The sequence below is a fragment of the Aquila chrysaetos genome, chromosome Z (assembly GCF_900496995.4).
Source record: "Aquila chrysaetos chrysaetos chromosome Z, bAquChr1.4, whole genome shotgun sequence".
In the NCBI taxonomy this organism is placed as follows: Eukaryota; Metazoa; Chordata; class Aves; order Accipitriformes; family Accipitridae; genus Aquila; species Aquila chrysaetos.
This window is the reverse complement of record NC_044030.1, coordinates 68,152,090-68,168,273: the sequence shown is the minus strand read 5'-3', so window position 1 is coordinate 68,168,273 and position 16,184 is coordinate 68,152,090. Positions and strand designations below refer to the sequence as shown.

The following is a 16,184-nucleotide window of genomic DNA, read 5'->3' as shown; positions in this document are numbered from 1 at the left end:
CAAAGAAAGTAAAACATTTTTTACCACATGCCACAATGTAAAATATATTAAAAAAAAAAAAACAACCAACAAACAACCCCCCTGTATTGCCCCCATCTTGTGTTACAAGTTACCATTTTATCTTTTTTTAAACTCTAAAGAGTTAGTTTCTGGCAATTACTTCTGCTAACTCACCACACTAAAATTTGCAAAGCTGACAAGATACCAAGACAATTTGTTATCCTGGGGGAGGCAGCATCTCCTTTATTTCAATTATTAAGGTTGTTCTACTATAAGTCAGATCTTTGGAAAGTCAGTAATACTGAAAAAGCTGACAGACATGCTGTTTAGGAATTCTTTGTTTTCTGTGTTTCATGAAAATCCTCCTTTGCTTACTCTGCCTTTTTCCAAACTGAAGTTGACAGTCACAGAGAAAGTGACAATTACAAGTCTTCAGAAGTACATCGCATGTTTCCTGGAACAGAGATAAGTTACACCTTACTAGTGGATATTCTGACTCTACAGAGCTACTCACAGGCAAGGAAAGTCCATCCAATAATCAGCGTCTAGAATAGCTTAGAATAAGTAAATAAAAGTCTTGTAAGCATAATTATGGGCATTAGTAATAAAAAAAAAAGCTGTACATGAAACACACTCTAATCTCTCAAAGACCAAACTCCAATTTGTCTATCTACTACCTGCATGAAGTTCTGCTCATTTTAGGATTATCTGCTATACTGCATATCTATCATCATGCACTTGCTCCTCTACTACCATCAGCCATTCAAAATACAAACTGCTCCTAGCACCTTTCAACAGCTGCTGTGCATGACTTGGAGCTGGACCTGGTTCCCCACCAAATCAATATGCAACATTTTCCTGTGGCTGCTGAGGGACACCATGCATGCTACTGAAAGATTCATAGGGGACACACGCTAGAAGAGCAAATGAGCACAGAGGAGAGCGAGCAAAACCTATACACATGTATTTAAAAACCACACACACAGAGAAAAGTTCTAAGGGGGCATATAGGTCTTCTGGAAAAAGACTAGCAAGGAGATTCTCTAAAACTAAGCTTCCAGGGAGCTCAAGCAACTCTAATAACAGAAATTATTCTGAACATACTTTACCATTTCCAATAGCATTAAGACACTGTTGTTTATAACACGGTGACAAAACTCCGATGTGTCAGATGCTTCATTTTTGTTTCCCTGCTATCTTGCTGCAATTGAACTGGCACGTAAGTAAGGTAATGAAATGCCTAATAATGAGAGAACTGAGTAGAGTGATTCTCTTAACAGTCCACCATATTTTTATATGGATGCATCCAGTTTTTATTTGCTATCATTCTAAATCAGAACTACCCTCCTTGCTATTCCACACCTAATTTCAAAGGCAGATTTTAAATTCTTCTCTCAATTAGGATGTGCAGACATTTTAGAAACATAAATAGAAGCCAATCAAAACTGAACATCACCCACATTTTGCAAAAAAGCAGAAATGAATACACAATAATTTATGCATTCTTCTGTACACTAATAAAATGAGTTTCCACAAATTAGAAAAAATCCCAGTGTCTAGACAGGGCTCAAAGTTTAAAATTCATTACAAGAAATTTATTCTAGGAGAAGCTCAAAAAATCCAGTAGCGATACCAAACTCATCATCCCAAGTTAAGAAACAGGTCTCACAACCAAGTACATGAGGTTAGTCAGACTCACCTTCCCTCATTGATTTTTGCTTTGTCTCCTTGACAAGAGAAGTTCTCAATGTAACCTAGACTGCAGTTGATCCGTGCCCAGTCGGGCTGGCACACAGCAAGGAAGTGAGGACGCAGTCTACCTATGGAGTACTTCGCAATGTCTGTCAACGACTGGCTAGCAGCTGCTCCAAAAATGAAGGTCCCAATGGCTTTGTAAATAGTGGCTATGTAGTTATTTCTGACAAATGAATTTGAGTGCAAATGATTATAAAAGACAGAGAGAGTCTCTCCTACGATTATCTGAAAGAGAAATAAGGACAACAGTTAAAGAAATATAATCACTTACAAAGAAAGATATTACTTTATTGTTAATACTCAGACATGTAGTTTCAGATATTTATTTTTTATGAACATTAAGCGGCACATTTAAATTTTCCAAGAGTCAGCATTAACCATGCCCAAACTTTAAACACTTTTATGTACAAGAAAAAAAACTTTTACCTTACCCTGCTTCATGTTGAACTTAATATTATTGATTAAACAAAGCCTTCTCAGAGTAACATTTATCCATACTACTTGGCATGGCCCTAATTAGAAACATTTTTTCTAGTATTACATTTTATTCTACATTGAGTCTTCTTCAGCTAACTTCTGCTGAGCAAAACTTGTCTATTTCATCATAAAGTTAGTTTTTTTGTGAAGCTAGAGACTATTCTGAAGGGTCTAGACTTCCTTTCCGGATGTGAAAGGCCAGTTATTTAAACAAAGAAATTTCCTATTCCTCAGGAAAATTAAATCATTAGGGGAGAAAACTAATGAGAGTAGGGAAAGACAGGCATTACTGAAGTCTTTCCAAGGATTTTTCGCCCTGCATGTCTAAAGTATATGCATCACATGTGTATCAAGTGTTGGCAGGAAAGCAGATTTAATTTTGTTTTCCCGCAACTTTATCTTTTGCAGAAAGTAAGTTCTTCCTTAAACAAAGTACAAAACTTCATTCCAGGTAGGTTGGATATTGAACCAGATGGTCCCATTTTGTACAGAAAGGTTTGACTCATACAGATGATCAGATGGGTGGGGGACTGTATGCATATACGTAAAGGGAGCTTTAAAAATCCTATAAAGATTAAAAGATGGCTCCACCTGTCGCTTGTGAGTGACAAGTCCAGGATCACAGCAAAGCAGAGCTTTGGTGAATGAAGCTGTTATTAGACATTCTAACACCTGGGCAGACAAAGTAGCTGTCAGCAGCTTTGTACATTAAGGCAAACAGAAAAACCCATCAGATGTGTGACACTGAAGTTTTACACCCTGCACAATACTGAAACATGGACTGAAGCAGAGAAACACCAGAATATGGACTAAAGCTGAGAAAGTTTTCAGTAAAGTAGATGTTGGTAAGCTCTTATACAGAATCTACCTATCCCAGAGAGTAACCTTTTAATGGAGGATAGTTGAGCAGAAATATCAGAGCCTTGAATGGTAGGTACACAATTAATCCCTTTTAAAGAACCCGGCCGCAAAACCTGCAAGAACGTCACTTATCAAAACTGAGGTGACAAAAAATTAGGTGATGTCAATGCAGCTACTTCACAGGACACAGACATCAAAGAGTATTATTCATCTTCAATAATCTGACTGAGTATTGAATAAAGGACACCAACATTTGCTTTGACCATCTGACTTTAAAGTCATCTTGACAGAAAAGCCTGATTTCACAACTAAAAGATGGTCCCTGATGTTACAAAGGTAACTTTGTTAGCTAAATGTTCATACAGGCTCATACGGAGATTTGATAAACTCAAAAGAAATACAACCGTTAAAAATTACTATATTCACTGAAGCCTTTTCTGACTCAGGAAGTCCCTGAGCTGCAAATGGCTGGTAGCAAAGTACTGAGGGCAGAACATCAATCTTTGCTCACTCTATTCTTCCTCCCCCACCTGTTTTAACTGCTGCTAGAAATGAGGTAACAAGCTAGATGGACTTAAGTTTGACCAAGTACTGCTGCTCTTAGGTAATACTCACTACCAATGGTAGTAACAGGGTGAAAACAATAGTCCTATCTTAAAAGGCAGGATCTTTTAGCATAAACCACTTGGTAGTTAATAGAACGGACGAAAACAAAAAAAACTTTCATCTGTTCCAGAGGTATTTCAGTAAGTTTTTGAAGCAGTTTTTCCAAGAAAAGGAAAGCTAGGTAAGTGTGGCAGGTACACCCACCCCGACAGGAAACGAAACTTCTCCGGGAAGGAAGGAGAGGAAAACCCCAAACCCTAGAGACCGCAGGTTGAAAATTGAACTGACCAATCTGACACACGCCAGGTACACAGAAGTGTTGACCTTTTGGCCAATGGGGATTAAAATGACCAGAGATCAGATTTGACAAGGGTATAAACAGGGCCCCGCCGCAGGACATTTTGATTCAGTCCTCCTCGGAGCAGCAGGTCTGCAGTCAGGGACTCCCTCTTGGGTTGGGATGTGGCCCTAGGTAACTCCTGCAGCCCCCATCTCTTAGGTGAGTGATATGCACATTTTGAGTCATCATTTTTAATCTGAAGAATTCTTAAGTGAGCTTTGTAGTACTCATTCCCCTTACATCATTGATCCTGTGGTTCACTAATGTTATTGGAGTTCTAACCAACTTTTTACTGAAGAATAAATCTGAGTTTTAACACCTGTCAGATTTGATTGTGTGAGCCTCCGTAACAATAAGTCACAGTTTTGATTCCCAGCCCCACATTTCTACAGTCAGGGAAAAAAAAAAAATTCCACCCAAGAGCAAATATAAGGTACAAGTTGACCTTTATGCTGGAACCTTGATAAAAATCCATGCAGTCCTTGTGCAAGAAAGAGTTAGATTGCCATAATATCCTATCTGATTTTAACCCATTAGCCCAGAGAAACAGCTGGCCAATACCGAGGTTTACATGTAGCTGCTCCTTTTCCAGCTTTGATTCCTAAAATACACTTGAATATTTATACACTTAAAATCTTATTTGCCATAAAAGTGTTTAACTCTGCTCAAAGCGTAGCTCTGATGAGCTTGGATGTCACCCAACATGGAGTCATGTGTGGAGTCTGAAGCTTTTTAGCACATCTGGACAGGGATCTTGAAGCCCCTGTTTAAGGGCTACTGTTGGAACTAAAGTCCCAGGAAATTTAGGGCACAAAATGGTTAACTGATGAGGTCCAGCTCTTCCCTCTGCCTTATGCCCAAGGACATGCCCCCACCACTTTTTGCCCCAGTACTGATACTGTATTCTTCCAGGAGTCATTTCACTCAACCTAGTTCAAAGAAAGCTGCTGTTTTCTGCCAGGTTAGGGAATTCACTAGCTTATCCTGGTTCAGACAAGCCACCAGAGGTGGCAAAAGACAGGGTAATAGTGGGACCTCACCTTTTGTCCATAGTAAGCTATTAGGTTAGCTCAGCTGCCAGCATGTAATTAAATCTTAAGGATACAGAATCACTATATGCTTGAGCCAGTTCAATTGAGCTAGAAGCTGTGGTCAAAGAGAGAGATTCCAAACAGGCAATTGCAGAGGCAATGTCTCCAGCTCACTGATCTGGTGTGAAGAGGAAGGAAAGAGAACGGTACCCCATTTTCAACCAGGTTAGGTGCAGCATGAAAGTGGGCCCTACCATTAACTCAAACAGAAATGGGCCTAGTGTTTTATCCTGACCTTTGGGGAAATATGCAGGGGAAAACTCCCTGGCTACTTATTCTTTTTATTCTAGTTATGCTTTTGATAAGTTCGGATTAGAAGCAATAGTATCTTTCTATTAAAGAACTCAGGATTTGTTGCTACGCTTCCACACACAGAACTATTTCCGATGACTCTGTGGCAGATAAAACTGCTGCCTTAACAGGTCATGCAAACTCCTATTCTGAAAGTAGTAGCTCCTAAAACAGAAAAGCTTGAGACAGTCATTTAAAATACATTAGTGTTATTCTTAACTGACATGGTATGGGAGGAAGTTTTTCTCTCTCAGACTATAGAATTAGCCACCATGGTTCTAAGGTATTCTTTTTCTGTTCTACAATTCTAGTTGTTTGACTTCAATTAAAGAAAACCTTTTACTTATTCTTGCCAGAACACCATTTCTACTGCTTTAATGCCTGGTCTAAAGTATTTTAAAGTCGAGAAATCTTGTAGAATACAGTTTTAGAAGTCTGCATTAACAGATTGCCCCTCCTCCCACTCCCCCACCCCCATTGAAATCAAATGGAATGAAGAAAAGTTTAACTTACAACAATTACACTGAAAGGAATAATTATTCCTGCTAACAACTTATAAGAAATGGTGTCCTCTTTGTATGGATACTGGATGGATTCATCACTACAGAAAACTCCTCTCTGGAAGGGGATACGTCTTGAATTGAGAATTGCAAAAGGCAAGCCAGCTAGCAAAAAGGAATAAAAAATACATTACAAAAGCAACACAAACTCTAGCGATGATTATACCCCCGCATTTCCAAAGAGAAGTGCATAAAGAGGAACGGACATGCAGCAAGTTAGAAGGTTATGCACTTCCTTCGGCCAATGACTACTGCCTTGTCTTTGCAGGTCCCAGGAAGGACTGCTGAATGAAGGAGAGCAGGACAGGATTCCTCTCACCTTCATATTTGTGGCATATCAAGTATGGAAGCATGCTGAAACCATCATGGAGGAAACAGGTCAGTGATAACTACTGAGTTGCTCACTCTACTGCCACAATTACCAGCTATTCCTTTATATTCCAGTGAGCAACGGTTGCCCCTTTATACTTTCTCTGGACAGCTTTACAAGTCAGAAGAGCATAAACTGCATTTTGTGAAAGCAGAAAAGGGGTGCTTCTCAGGGAGTGCAAGTGCAGAGGGAGTTTTCAGGAAGATATGAAAAAAAGGAAAAAATACACATGCATGCAATCTCCTCACTTCCACACACACACTGGATAGTTCCCCGGAAAAATGTGGTCACTGCACAAGCCCTACAGCCTCAGGGCATGGAGATTTTATTCCCCTCTCTTCAACAAAAGACCCCTTGGCTCATCCTAAACTCAACAGAACACAATGCTTTGTGCTACTGCACCTCAAGAGACCTGCAGCACTAACCGAAACTAGCCATTTGAACAGCAAAGTTTAAAAGAAGCCCAAAATAAGATACAAATTACTACAAACTAAGAGAATCACATTTTTAAACCCCAATCCTCCATCCTTGACACATATACACCATCTGCATAATCTTTTTGTGCACAGGGATGAATACCCTCAGAAAGAAATGGCTGTATGGAAAAAAAAAGTGGAGGACTACCAAGAAAGTTCAACAAAACAATAAATTTTCTTTAATTTAAGGATGTACAGCCCAGTGGCATTAAAGTGCTTAAAAGCCCTTGATTTTGTGCTCAAAATTCAGCAGTATTGCACATAAAATGCACACCAATTTAGAGTTAGACAAGAAAAATCATCAGCAGGGAGACACTCCTAATCTACCGGTAAGGGATTAGAAAGAGGAAAACCAGCCTCCTTCCTTCCTTCCTGTCAGAGAAAGATGTTGCTGTAGTCTCAGTTCTCTCCTCAGGACCCCTGTCCCAAGGCATAGCCCACCTCTTCCTTTCCATATAGACAGCTGCCCCCAATTAAGTGTGTACAAACAAAAGTAAACACAGAAAGAACAGGAGAAAAAGGAGGAAAAAAGATAACCAACCACGCAGTAAGATAACTGTTAGGGAAGAGAAGAGAAACACTGTTACACAGTCAGGATTTACAAGAAAAAAGAAAGAAAAATACCTAGGACCCTTTTCAACCCTCTTTCCCCTTTAGCCTCTACCCATGAAGTCCTCCAAACTCAGCCTGACTCCTGGGCCCATCACAAATGAGACATACTGTGATTTCACCAATGATGTGCTGTCGATTTTGTTCTTCACACCATGAAGCGACTGCTTAAAAGAATGCTTCAGTTTGAAAACAGACACAGAAGAACAAATAACAAACTAATGGCTCATAAGGTGAAAATTTCCTTGAGGTGACCTCTGATGAATGAGACACAGCTTTTTTCCATGACCAAGTAGTTATGGGCTTATCATAGTGCCCATGTATTCCAGCTAAGCCCGTTGCAAAGAATCAAGTATCTTGTGTACTGTTATAGTCCTAAAATCAATACCATGCAAAACCTTCCCTCTGAAAGTGGCAGAAAAACACACTGTCATTGTGAAGAGGGGTTGTTTCCAGTTCCACACCAGCAGGACCACAACTGACATAGATCTGGAAGCTGTCCAAGCACACCAACAAAGCAGGACAGAAGGAGAGGCTAAGAGCCAAGCCAGAGCCTCGCCAAAACACTGAACTATTCAGACACCAGCCAGCACAGAACCCTGGAGCTGGACTCTGCAGTACAGTGCAAAAACACAGCCTTTCCTACCAGGGAAAAAAATCCCTCTCCCTTTCTCCTAACAGTAAGAATAGCAGGGTTTTAGAAAACATTGCAGCCCAGACCTCATTTCTGCCCTCCCCTTGTGTTGGTATTGTGACAGCATGTCACAACATATCATCAGTTACTTAGTATTTAGCTAACTTGTGCAAGGCAGGAGGCAAAAGGAGCATGCAGTCACGGTGAGGGGACTGTGACTTGTGAACACAATGCTGTGGTGTGTTTCCAACATCATTTATTCAATAAAATACATATGGAATGAAAACTTCATCCTTTGCCCAGCACACATACTAACACCAAGATTCAAGACTGTATATTTGAGAAAAGTGTATTTTTTTAGATCTCCAGAATTGGAGAATGAGGCATACACAAATAAGAGTGTCTTGTTTACAGGTTTACTTGTTTAAAGTAGGTAGTTTTAATCATGGTAAAGCAGTTGCTCACAAAAATTAAGTTCAGCCTAGAAAAACCTTATCACAGCTTCAGCACACCACCACAAATACTTCTGACCAGAGATACCTGCTCTATGAATAATGGTGTCACGGTGGCTTACTCCTCATTTCCTCCTACCCCCACCTGAATGTTTCAGCTTCTCAAGCTGGAACATAAAATTTTCAGAGTGCTGGGGTTATTCAGGTGGTTTTGGGTGGCTTTTTTTTTTTTTTTTTTTTTAAGGTAATTACCTGCTGCTAAATCAGAAATGGAAAGTGGAAATGGTATGTGGATCATGGGAATGAAGTCCCTCATGCAGTGACGACGCATGCTTTTCGATGCAAACAGAAGCTGCTTGAAATGTGTGCTCACTTTTCAGCAATGTGGAGATTATGATGTAATTAGTCTGTAATTGCTTGCAGCACCTTCCTAAATCAAGATCATGTAAACAAAATACCAATAACTCAAAGTTTGGTTTTGTTTTGCTTTTTAAGCAAGTAACAACCAGCTAAAATAAGTTATTAAAATGCTGCCTTTTTCATAATTTCTTTCCACCTCTTTTACTCTATCTGAAACCAATCCCACTTTGCTAATTAAGAAAGAAAACTTTATAAACAGTTTCCTGAAGTCACAACCAGTGAAATTTAGGTAAGATAGTGTAAGTCTTAAAGTTCTAGGTATCTACCTGGTTTGAAGTAACAATCAATTGGAAGAGCTATGCATTGAAATACAATACTGCTGAAAAAGCTTATATAGTAAAATTCATGAAGTGTTTCTTCAGTTCCCCCAACTGTGTCAGATTTAAAAAGTAATTCCACTAGTCATTTGTCTTATTGCTCTTCTCAGCACATTCCAGTGCTGAAAGGAGACATGCTCCATGTGGGACTTCAGGACATGGTTTAGTGGGCATGGTAGTGTTGAGTTGACAGTTGGACTCAATGATCTTAAATGTCTTTTCCAACCTAAACGATACTACGATTCTATGAAAGCTTCAGATAAAGGTTTTAACTTCTAAAAAACAGATTACAGTAAAATTGATCAGATTGACTTAACACTGTTAAACTGAAAACTAAAATCACAGCACTACAACATTTGTGATTTACCTTTTGCTCAATCCAAAGCAGTTATTAGCTTGAAAAACCATGCCAGTACTGACTTTTGGTGCCTTTTTGGTTAAAGTACTCTCCAATGTCAATACCTACTCCCTCAGAACATGTTCCATACAGCAGTTTTAATTTACTTCTTTTAAGCACACATGGATTGGCTTCACTATTAGCTGGTGGGAGCTGGGAGAAAAGTAGAAGTCAAACCAGAGGGGCGGCAACTCCTATGTTTTCTGGCAAGTGAAGCCATTAAGAAAAACTTCTCACAATACTTAGGGTTTTGTTCTGTTTTAAATGAATCTGCAAAGTCTGGTTTTGGCAGATTTTAAATTAAAAAAAAAAAAAACCAAACCCACACTTACTTCTAAAATCAAATCAAAAGTTATTTCAAATATATAACTTAAGTAGTTTCTGCAGTGCAAGTCTCTCTCCCTCAAAGACAATGCAGACAGAGAAAAAATACAGTTTGGCTTTTTCATTAGTACAAGCAGGAGAAACAAGCAGAACTGGCATAAGTGATGGAAGAGGCAAAGTCCCTTACTATAGCAAGTACAGCAGTAAGGTTTCCCTATAGCTGTGATAGACATGTTAGTTTGTCACCCTGAAGAGATAGCATAATTTCAGAAGACAGGAAATAAGTTCTTGTATCACAGTAGCAATTTCCTACATATGAAACCTTGTAGCACAGGAGGACTGAACATGACTGGAGATACCAAATGATACTTGTCTTCATAATGGTACAACTATCATTAGTGTCAAGGTCTTTAACTTCCCAGATACAACTGAGGAACAGATTTTAATAGTAGTATAGTAAGATGGTGTGCTTCCTTGCCTGAAGATTTAGCCAAATTAAAGTCTAAAATAGTTTCTCAAGGAAAAGTAGCAAAGATTCAACAGCAGATCACTGGGAAAAGAAATGCTGCTCATCTGCCATAGTCACATGTTGCCACAGTAAGTTAAAAGAAATGCCCTGCTTTTTCTACAAATACCCATTTTTCCCCTAAACAACCTACAATTTCTAAGGGCAAAGTTTGGCACATTAGAAAGGATAATTAGTAAAAATTAGTTGGGCTCAGTTTGACATGAAAATAGAAGAAATTGGGGAGTTTAAGTACTCCTTTTAAGTAAGGAGTAGAGATGGCAGAGGGTCATTAAAGGCTCTCTACTGAATACTTCCTGTATGACAATACCAAAAAGCAACCCTGATGTATACTTCATTTTCCAAGTCAATTGTAAAACAGTGAAGAAATTGCCTAAAGGCTGATGACAACAGGTATGTTAAGAGGAATTATAAGGTTGGGAAGAGGTTACCAGTAGGGTAACCTCAAGGATAAAGCCAACAAGCCAACAAGCTTATGCAGTGCATATGCCAGCATCATCAATGAGTAACTAGTAGATGTACTGCTGACAGAGCTGGCAATTCTCTGATACAGTGAAAGATCAAGGTCAGCCAGTTCTGCCTGCAAAACAACTCTTAAAGACTGAAGCAAGAGAATAGATGGAGATTTGTGCAGTAGTGAGTTCAGAGTCATGCACTTGGAGGCTAAACAACTCTGATGAGCTGGGAGCATGTCCATTCAAAATATGAGGGGAAAATAATGTCTGCTTCCTATGGCTGTTGTACATCAATATAACAGTGTGACCATTAGACAAGCCTTTCTAAAGGCCTTAATACTTTTAGCCACCTGACAATAATTTCTTCTTAAACAGCAATCAGTCAGAACTTGCAAACATGTTTGGTTTTAATTCATGTCTCTTAAATGCAGACAGAGAAGGACTGCTAAAGTACATTCCTCATTACCTCAAAACCGATAGTAGGGGTTTGCACAGTTCAGCAGAACTTAAGGCCTGTAAATCAGCTAATTACATAGGCAGCAGAGATCAGAAAAAAAAGCAATACTGATCCAACAACCACCAAGAATTAAGGAGCTACAAATACAGCTGGCAATAAAGACATTCATAGTGAGGGAGATATATACGCCTCTGAAACAGCCTTTCAGTCAGAATACAAGAGGTAGAAACAAGTAGCTCGACTGGTAAGTCTAAATATTTTAAACAATTACAGTACATCTGTCCAATAGTCTGACTCACAAAGCATAATGGATTAGATTTCCTCACAAGCTGAAGTAATTTGTGACTGATTATGTTGGGTTTTTTCCCATAAATATCCTGTATAACACAGGTCTACTTCTTTCCAAGTTTCTAATCTTGATTAGATTTCTTCACTGTTACTGGGCATGAAGATGATCTCTCCACAGAACTAAAAGCTGATCATTACCACTCCGGTGAAGACAGAGAACTTCACACTATATGCTGCCCTCGAGTTGTCCTTTCCACTGTCCTCAGGAAGGACATCACTTGACATTTATCCACACTGTATTTCACCAGCCATGTCATTGCCATCTTTTGTATTTACTGCTCCAAGTACCCAACTTTGCTGCCTCACTGCATACACCCACCTCCAGGGCATTTATGACTATACTGAACAGGGCAGACTCCTGGAGAGCTCTACTTGGTACCTTCCTTCCTTGTGAAAGCCAGGGAGCACTTACTTCTACCATCCACTTCTCACATTTGAATAAATTATTTATACATTTAAGGATTTTTCATCTAATCCCATGACTATTTAGTTTCTCAAGATTTTGGTGAAGTAATCATTCGAATGTACAGGTCTAAATAATGACATTTCTTTTTAAATGCTGCCTTTAGCCTGAGTACACAATCCTCCTGGTATATTAAAGGGATTAGGAAGAGAATAGATGTGATTGACACCAGTAAAGAGTGGATATGTTTCAGACAAAACAGCTTTAATCATCTGTGCTTAAGCACTGGGTAGCAATAGTCTTTCTCCAGAGTTTAGAAACAAAACAAATTTAAAAGATTTTGCTGTCTTTTCTCCTAGCACTTCAAGAAAAGCCACCACCACTTTCCTGGTATTATCTAATGCCAACTTCATTAGTGTAGCTTTAAACCAGAACGGACACCTAGACTTCTTAATTAAACAAAAACAAAAAAAAAGCATAAGTAGTATTTTGAGGTTTAAGTCTCCTTATACCAGAAATTAAGACAGAAAGCACAAGCTAACATTTCCCCCGAATACGCTGTAGAGATTTCATTACTAACTGCATCAGCAAAAACAACCCATAGTATTCATTTGTACAACACTAGAAATTCTGCCTGGAAAAACATGCATTTTGTGAAAGGTTGGTTAAAACTTTTGAGTTGAGTGTTACTCTGTATAACTGCTCACATTCTATGGGGGTTGGTTATGGTATCATACAGCTCTTTGCAGATTAAGTTAAGACACTGGCTTCTCCTCAGTACCAGAACAATGCTACTTCCCATTTCTTAAAAGAAGCTGTAGAGTTCAGGAGGACACCTAGTAAGAATATGCTTATACCATCACTCCACGGTTCACCAAGATCAACTGCTGCATTTTGTCATTCAGCTTTCTCCAGAAGAGATGGGTAAAAACCATCTCTCTGCATGGGAATTTACTGCTCAAGGCAGAACAGAAAGAGGTACAATGGGGTGAGCCAGAGGAAGGGAATCAGAAGAGGCAGCGCAAAAAGGAACTTTCCCCCTCTTTCACTAACTTTCCCTGGTGCTCATCTCTGGTTTCTGGTGTAGTCCCTTCCCTTTTTCACCACCCCCTTGAGTCTCTGGTCTCTAAGTCCTGGATGTCAACATCAAGTTATTGGTAACTAGGTATGAGACTTGATTGAGACAAGTAAAAATCTATGCCACAGACTGGGTTTTTTGCTTAAGTGACAAGCCTTTAAATATTTAAGTTACAACTCCCTCTCCCTATGTTCCTCCCTATTCCATTTCACCCTTTTGTATACTCTACTAAATAATACCTTCAAAAACAACTCAAACCACTGTGACTGCTTAGCTTTCTCGTAGTTATGACCAAGCTTCACTCTGCACTTTAAAAGCCCTTGACTGGACCTCCTTCCACTGTTAGGCTGCCAACTATTTTACTCAGTTTCATACACTGCGTGCGTTCTTCATCCCTGTATTAACAAATGTACCTGAAGGACTGAGAAAAGTACAATATTGAAGTCCACAGACTTAAGCAAGTCACTGCAATTTATTTATTTATTTAAAATGAGCTGCATCTGGCAGGAGTGATTTGTACAAGTATCAAACTGGAAGTGGTGCTCCTCAGATCCTTCCTCACCTGATTTCAAACTGAGCCCACCAGAACAACCTCGCCATGGACAGGGCACAAGTGGGACTAAAGCTGGATGCAGCAACTGCCATTTCTTAGCCTCTGTCCCCCACAGCACTGATCTCACCCAGGAATTACTCATCAATTCAAAGTGCATCACCCTGCACATTAACCCTTCACATAGTATAAACATGGGTTGTTATTATGTTGGCTTTAAACAGAGTTTGAACAAACACAAATTAGCAGTTTATTCCTCAGAATAAGCTTGGGTTCAGAGATGATATTGATCTGCAGCAGTACAAGATGAACAGTTAGTATCAAGTAGAACTTATGCCAGATTATGACGTTCAAAAGCATTGCCCAGAAAGGTTGCCAGTGCCATGAATATACCAAAAAAACATGAAAACATTACTCTCCTCTTGAAAAAGTTTACCAGGTAAGAGGCAAAGTCTTGTTCAGAGCATAATAAAATTACTAATACATAACCTGAAACCTGAAAGTTAAGTTAAAGGATGCAAAAGTCCACTCTAATGTCAAACAGCAGCTTTTAATTTCAATTAGTTGCAAAACTATCAACAGTGGGCCATAAAGCTTTGACACTGCTGAAAAAAAAAAAAAAAGAGTGTACATGTACCAATCTAACAGTCTTCAATAGGCTTCATTACAGTCCCCTGCTTTATCAGCCTTCACCACAGCAGTCACTACATTTGTGTCTCAGGAAATATATGAATTAGCCCAGTAAGTGCTTATGTTGTTAATCAAATAGGTGCTTTCAATAAAAGTTTCCCTGCAAAATACAACCCTTTCACAAACAGCGCATAAAAGAAGATTAGTTCCTTTTGCCAGAAAATAAGTCAGTAGATTGCCTCCAAAGTATGATTGTGCTAATCTGTAGGAAGGAAAAGTTACATTGATACACATGGTAGAAGGAGACATTTCTGAAAACATTAAGCCTAATGCCTAATAGGTTAAAGCTGGCACAGGAGCAAAGCTACATAGATTCCTTTTGGGAAGGCATTGTGATACTGAAGACACTAGCCTTTGCCAAACAAAAATAAGAATGTTTTGGTTTTGTTTTTTGAAGTAGAAGACAACAGACCTGACCACCTAAATATCTTCTGGATGCATTCAAGGTGGAGAAATTAAGTCCTACAGGCCCATAACGCTCCTTTCTCTCAAAGAAGTCCCAAATAGCAGAACTCATCCCAAAGAAGTGACTTCCTCAAAACTGTTTACTAGTGAACACTTCCCCTGTGAGGAACATCAGCTTTCGCATTACCTGTTTTAGTAGCAACAGTTGTCACAAACTACTTTGTTCCCCAGAAACTCAGTGCTGCACTTTGGCTGAGTTAGAAGAACTGAACTCTTGCCCTCTCATAAATTAGTCCCTCATATAGAAACTCACCAGTGGGTTGTGTCCCTTCAGCTCCTGAACAGAGCAGCCAGGCAAAGCTTTGGTAGGGAACTACAGAAACCCTGCTCAGAACCCAGCACAGGTAGCAGATGAAACTCAGCAACTCTTGAGCTGCTCTGTTCTTCTGCTCCTTCGGTGAGAAGAATGCTTCAGAGAGGTCTCCTTTGCTCTGTGCTTCTCTGTCCCCCAACTGCACCCACCCTTAGATCTAAAAGAAGCTGTATGAGTGTCACTGAGGGCAGCAGTCATAAGAAGAGAGATGGCTGGAGGAAGAAAAAACTGATTGGAGGTGAAGTCACCAGAAAAGACTAACTGAATAGGACACATGCAAACAGGCATGGTTGGACCTCACTGCAACAGAAAGACACTGACATTAATTTGTCATTTATACTTGGAAGAGCTGATCTCATGCAAACAGCTAAAGACCAAAAATGCCAGACCAAGTACACCATCTTAAAGATTAATTTCAGAATATTCCTAGATCTGCAGTCTAGAGCCACCACCCCCTCTAACTAGTCATGGCTGTTAGACTATTCCAAATTACCTTCTAAACATCTCTAAAAAGACTTGGGAAGGTAGAATTATCATAAAGATCTTCTGGGGTTCTTGAAACATCAGTCGTCATAGATGTGTGCTGCTCCAGACACAGGTCTAGACATCTAAAGACATTCATTTTTCCAGAGCACTACCAAGGCTTGTTGACCCTAAGTCTCCAAAAATTCTAATAGAAAAATTGCGCTTCCCATCCAGACACAGAAAACAATTTGTAAAACTGAGAAGTATCATACTGTGAAGTGGCACTTGGAAAAGAATAAACAAGAGTTTCTTTCCCAAACATTTTATTTCCTGGTAAAATGTGGCAATGGGAACAGAAAGAGTTCATTAATGGAACTGTGAATTCTAAGAGCATTCTTTTTTTTTTTTTTTTAAAGTCCCTGAAAGTTTTTAACACATCTTGTAAAGCTTCATA

At 39.3% G+C, this 16,184-nt stretch overlaps 1 protein-coding gene across 2 annotated transcripts in view; it reads right to left on the bottom strand.

Moving 5' to 3' along the window:
• Positions 1–16,184, bottom strand: part of PLPP1 (phospholipid phosphatase 1) — a 69,370-nt gene that overhangs the window by 32,295 nt on the left and 20,891 nt on the right. Inside the window, exons 2-3 of one of the 2 annotated variants that reach the window (XM_030003421.2) lie at positions 5,935–6,086; positions 1,700–1,980 (exon numbers count right to left, since the gene is read on the bottom strand). In XM_030003421.2, coding sequence (XP_029859281.1) covers positions 1,700–1,980; positions 5,935–6,086 — 433 coding nt within the window. The remainder of the gene's footprint in view (positions 1–1,699; positions 1,981–5,934; positions 6,087–16,184) is intronic. The other variant, XM_030003420.2, reaches the window with a different exon arrangement.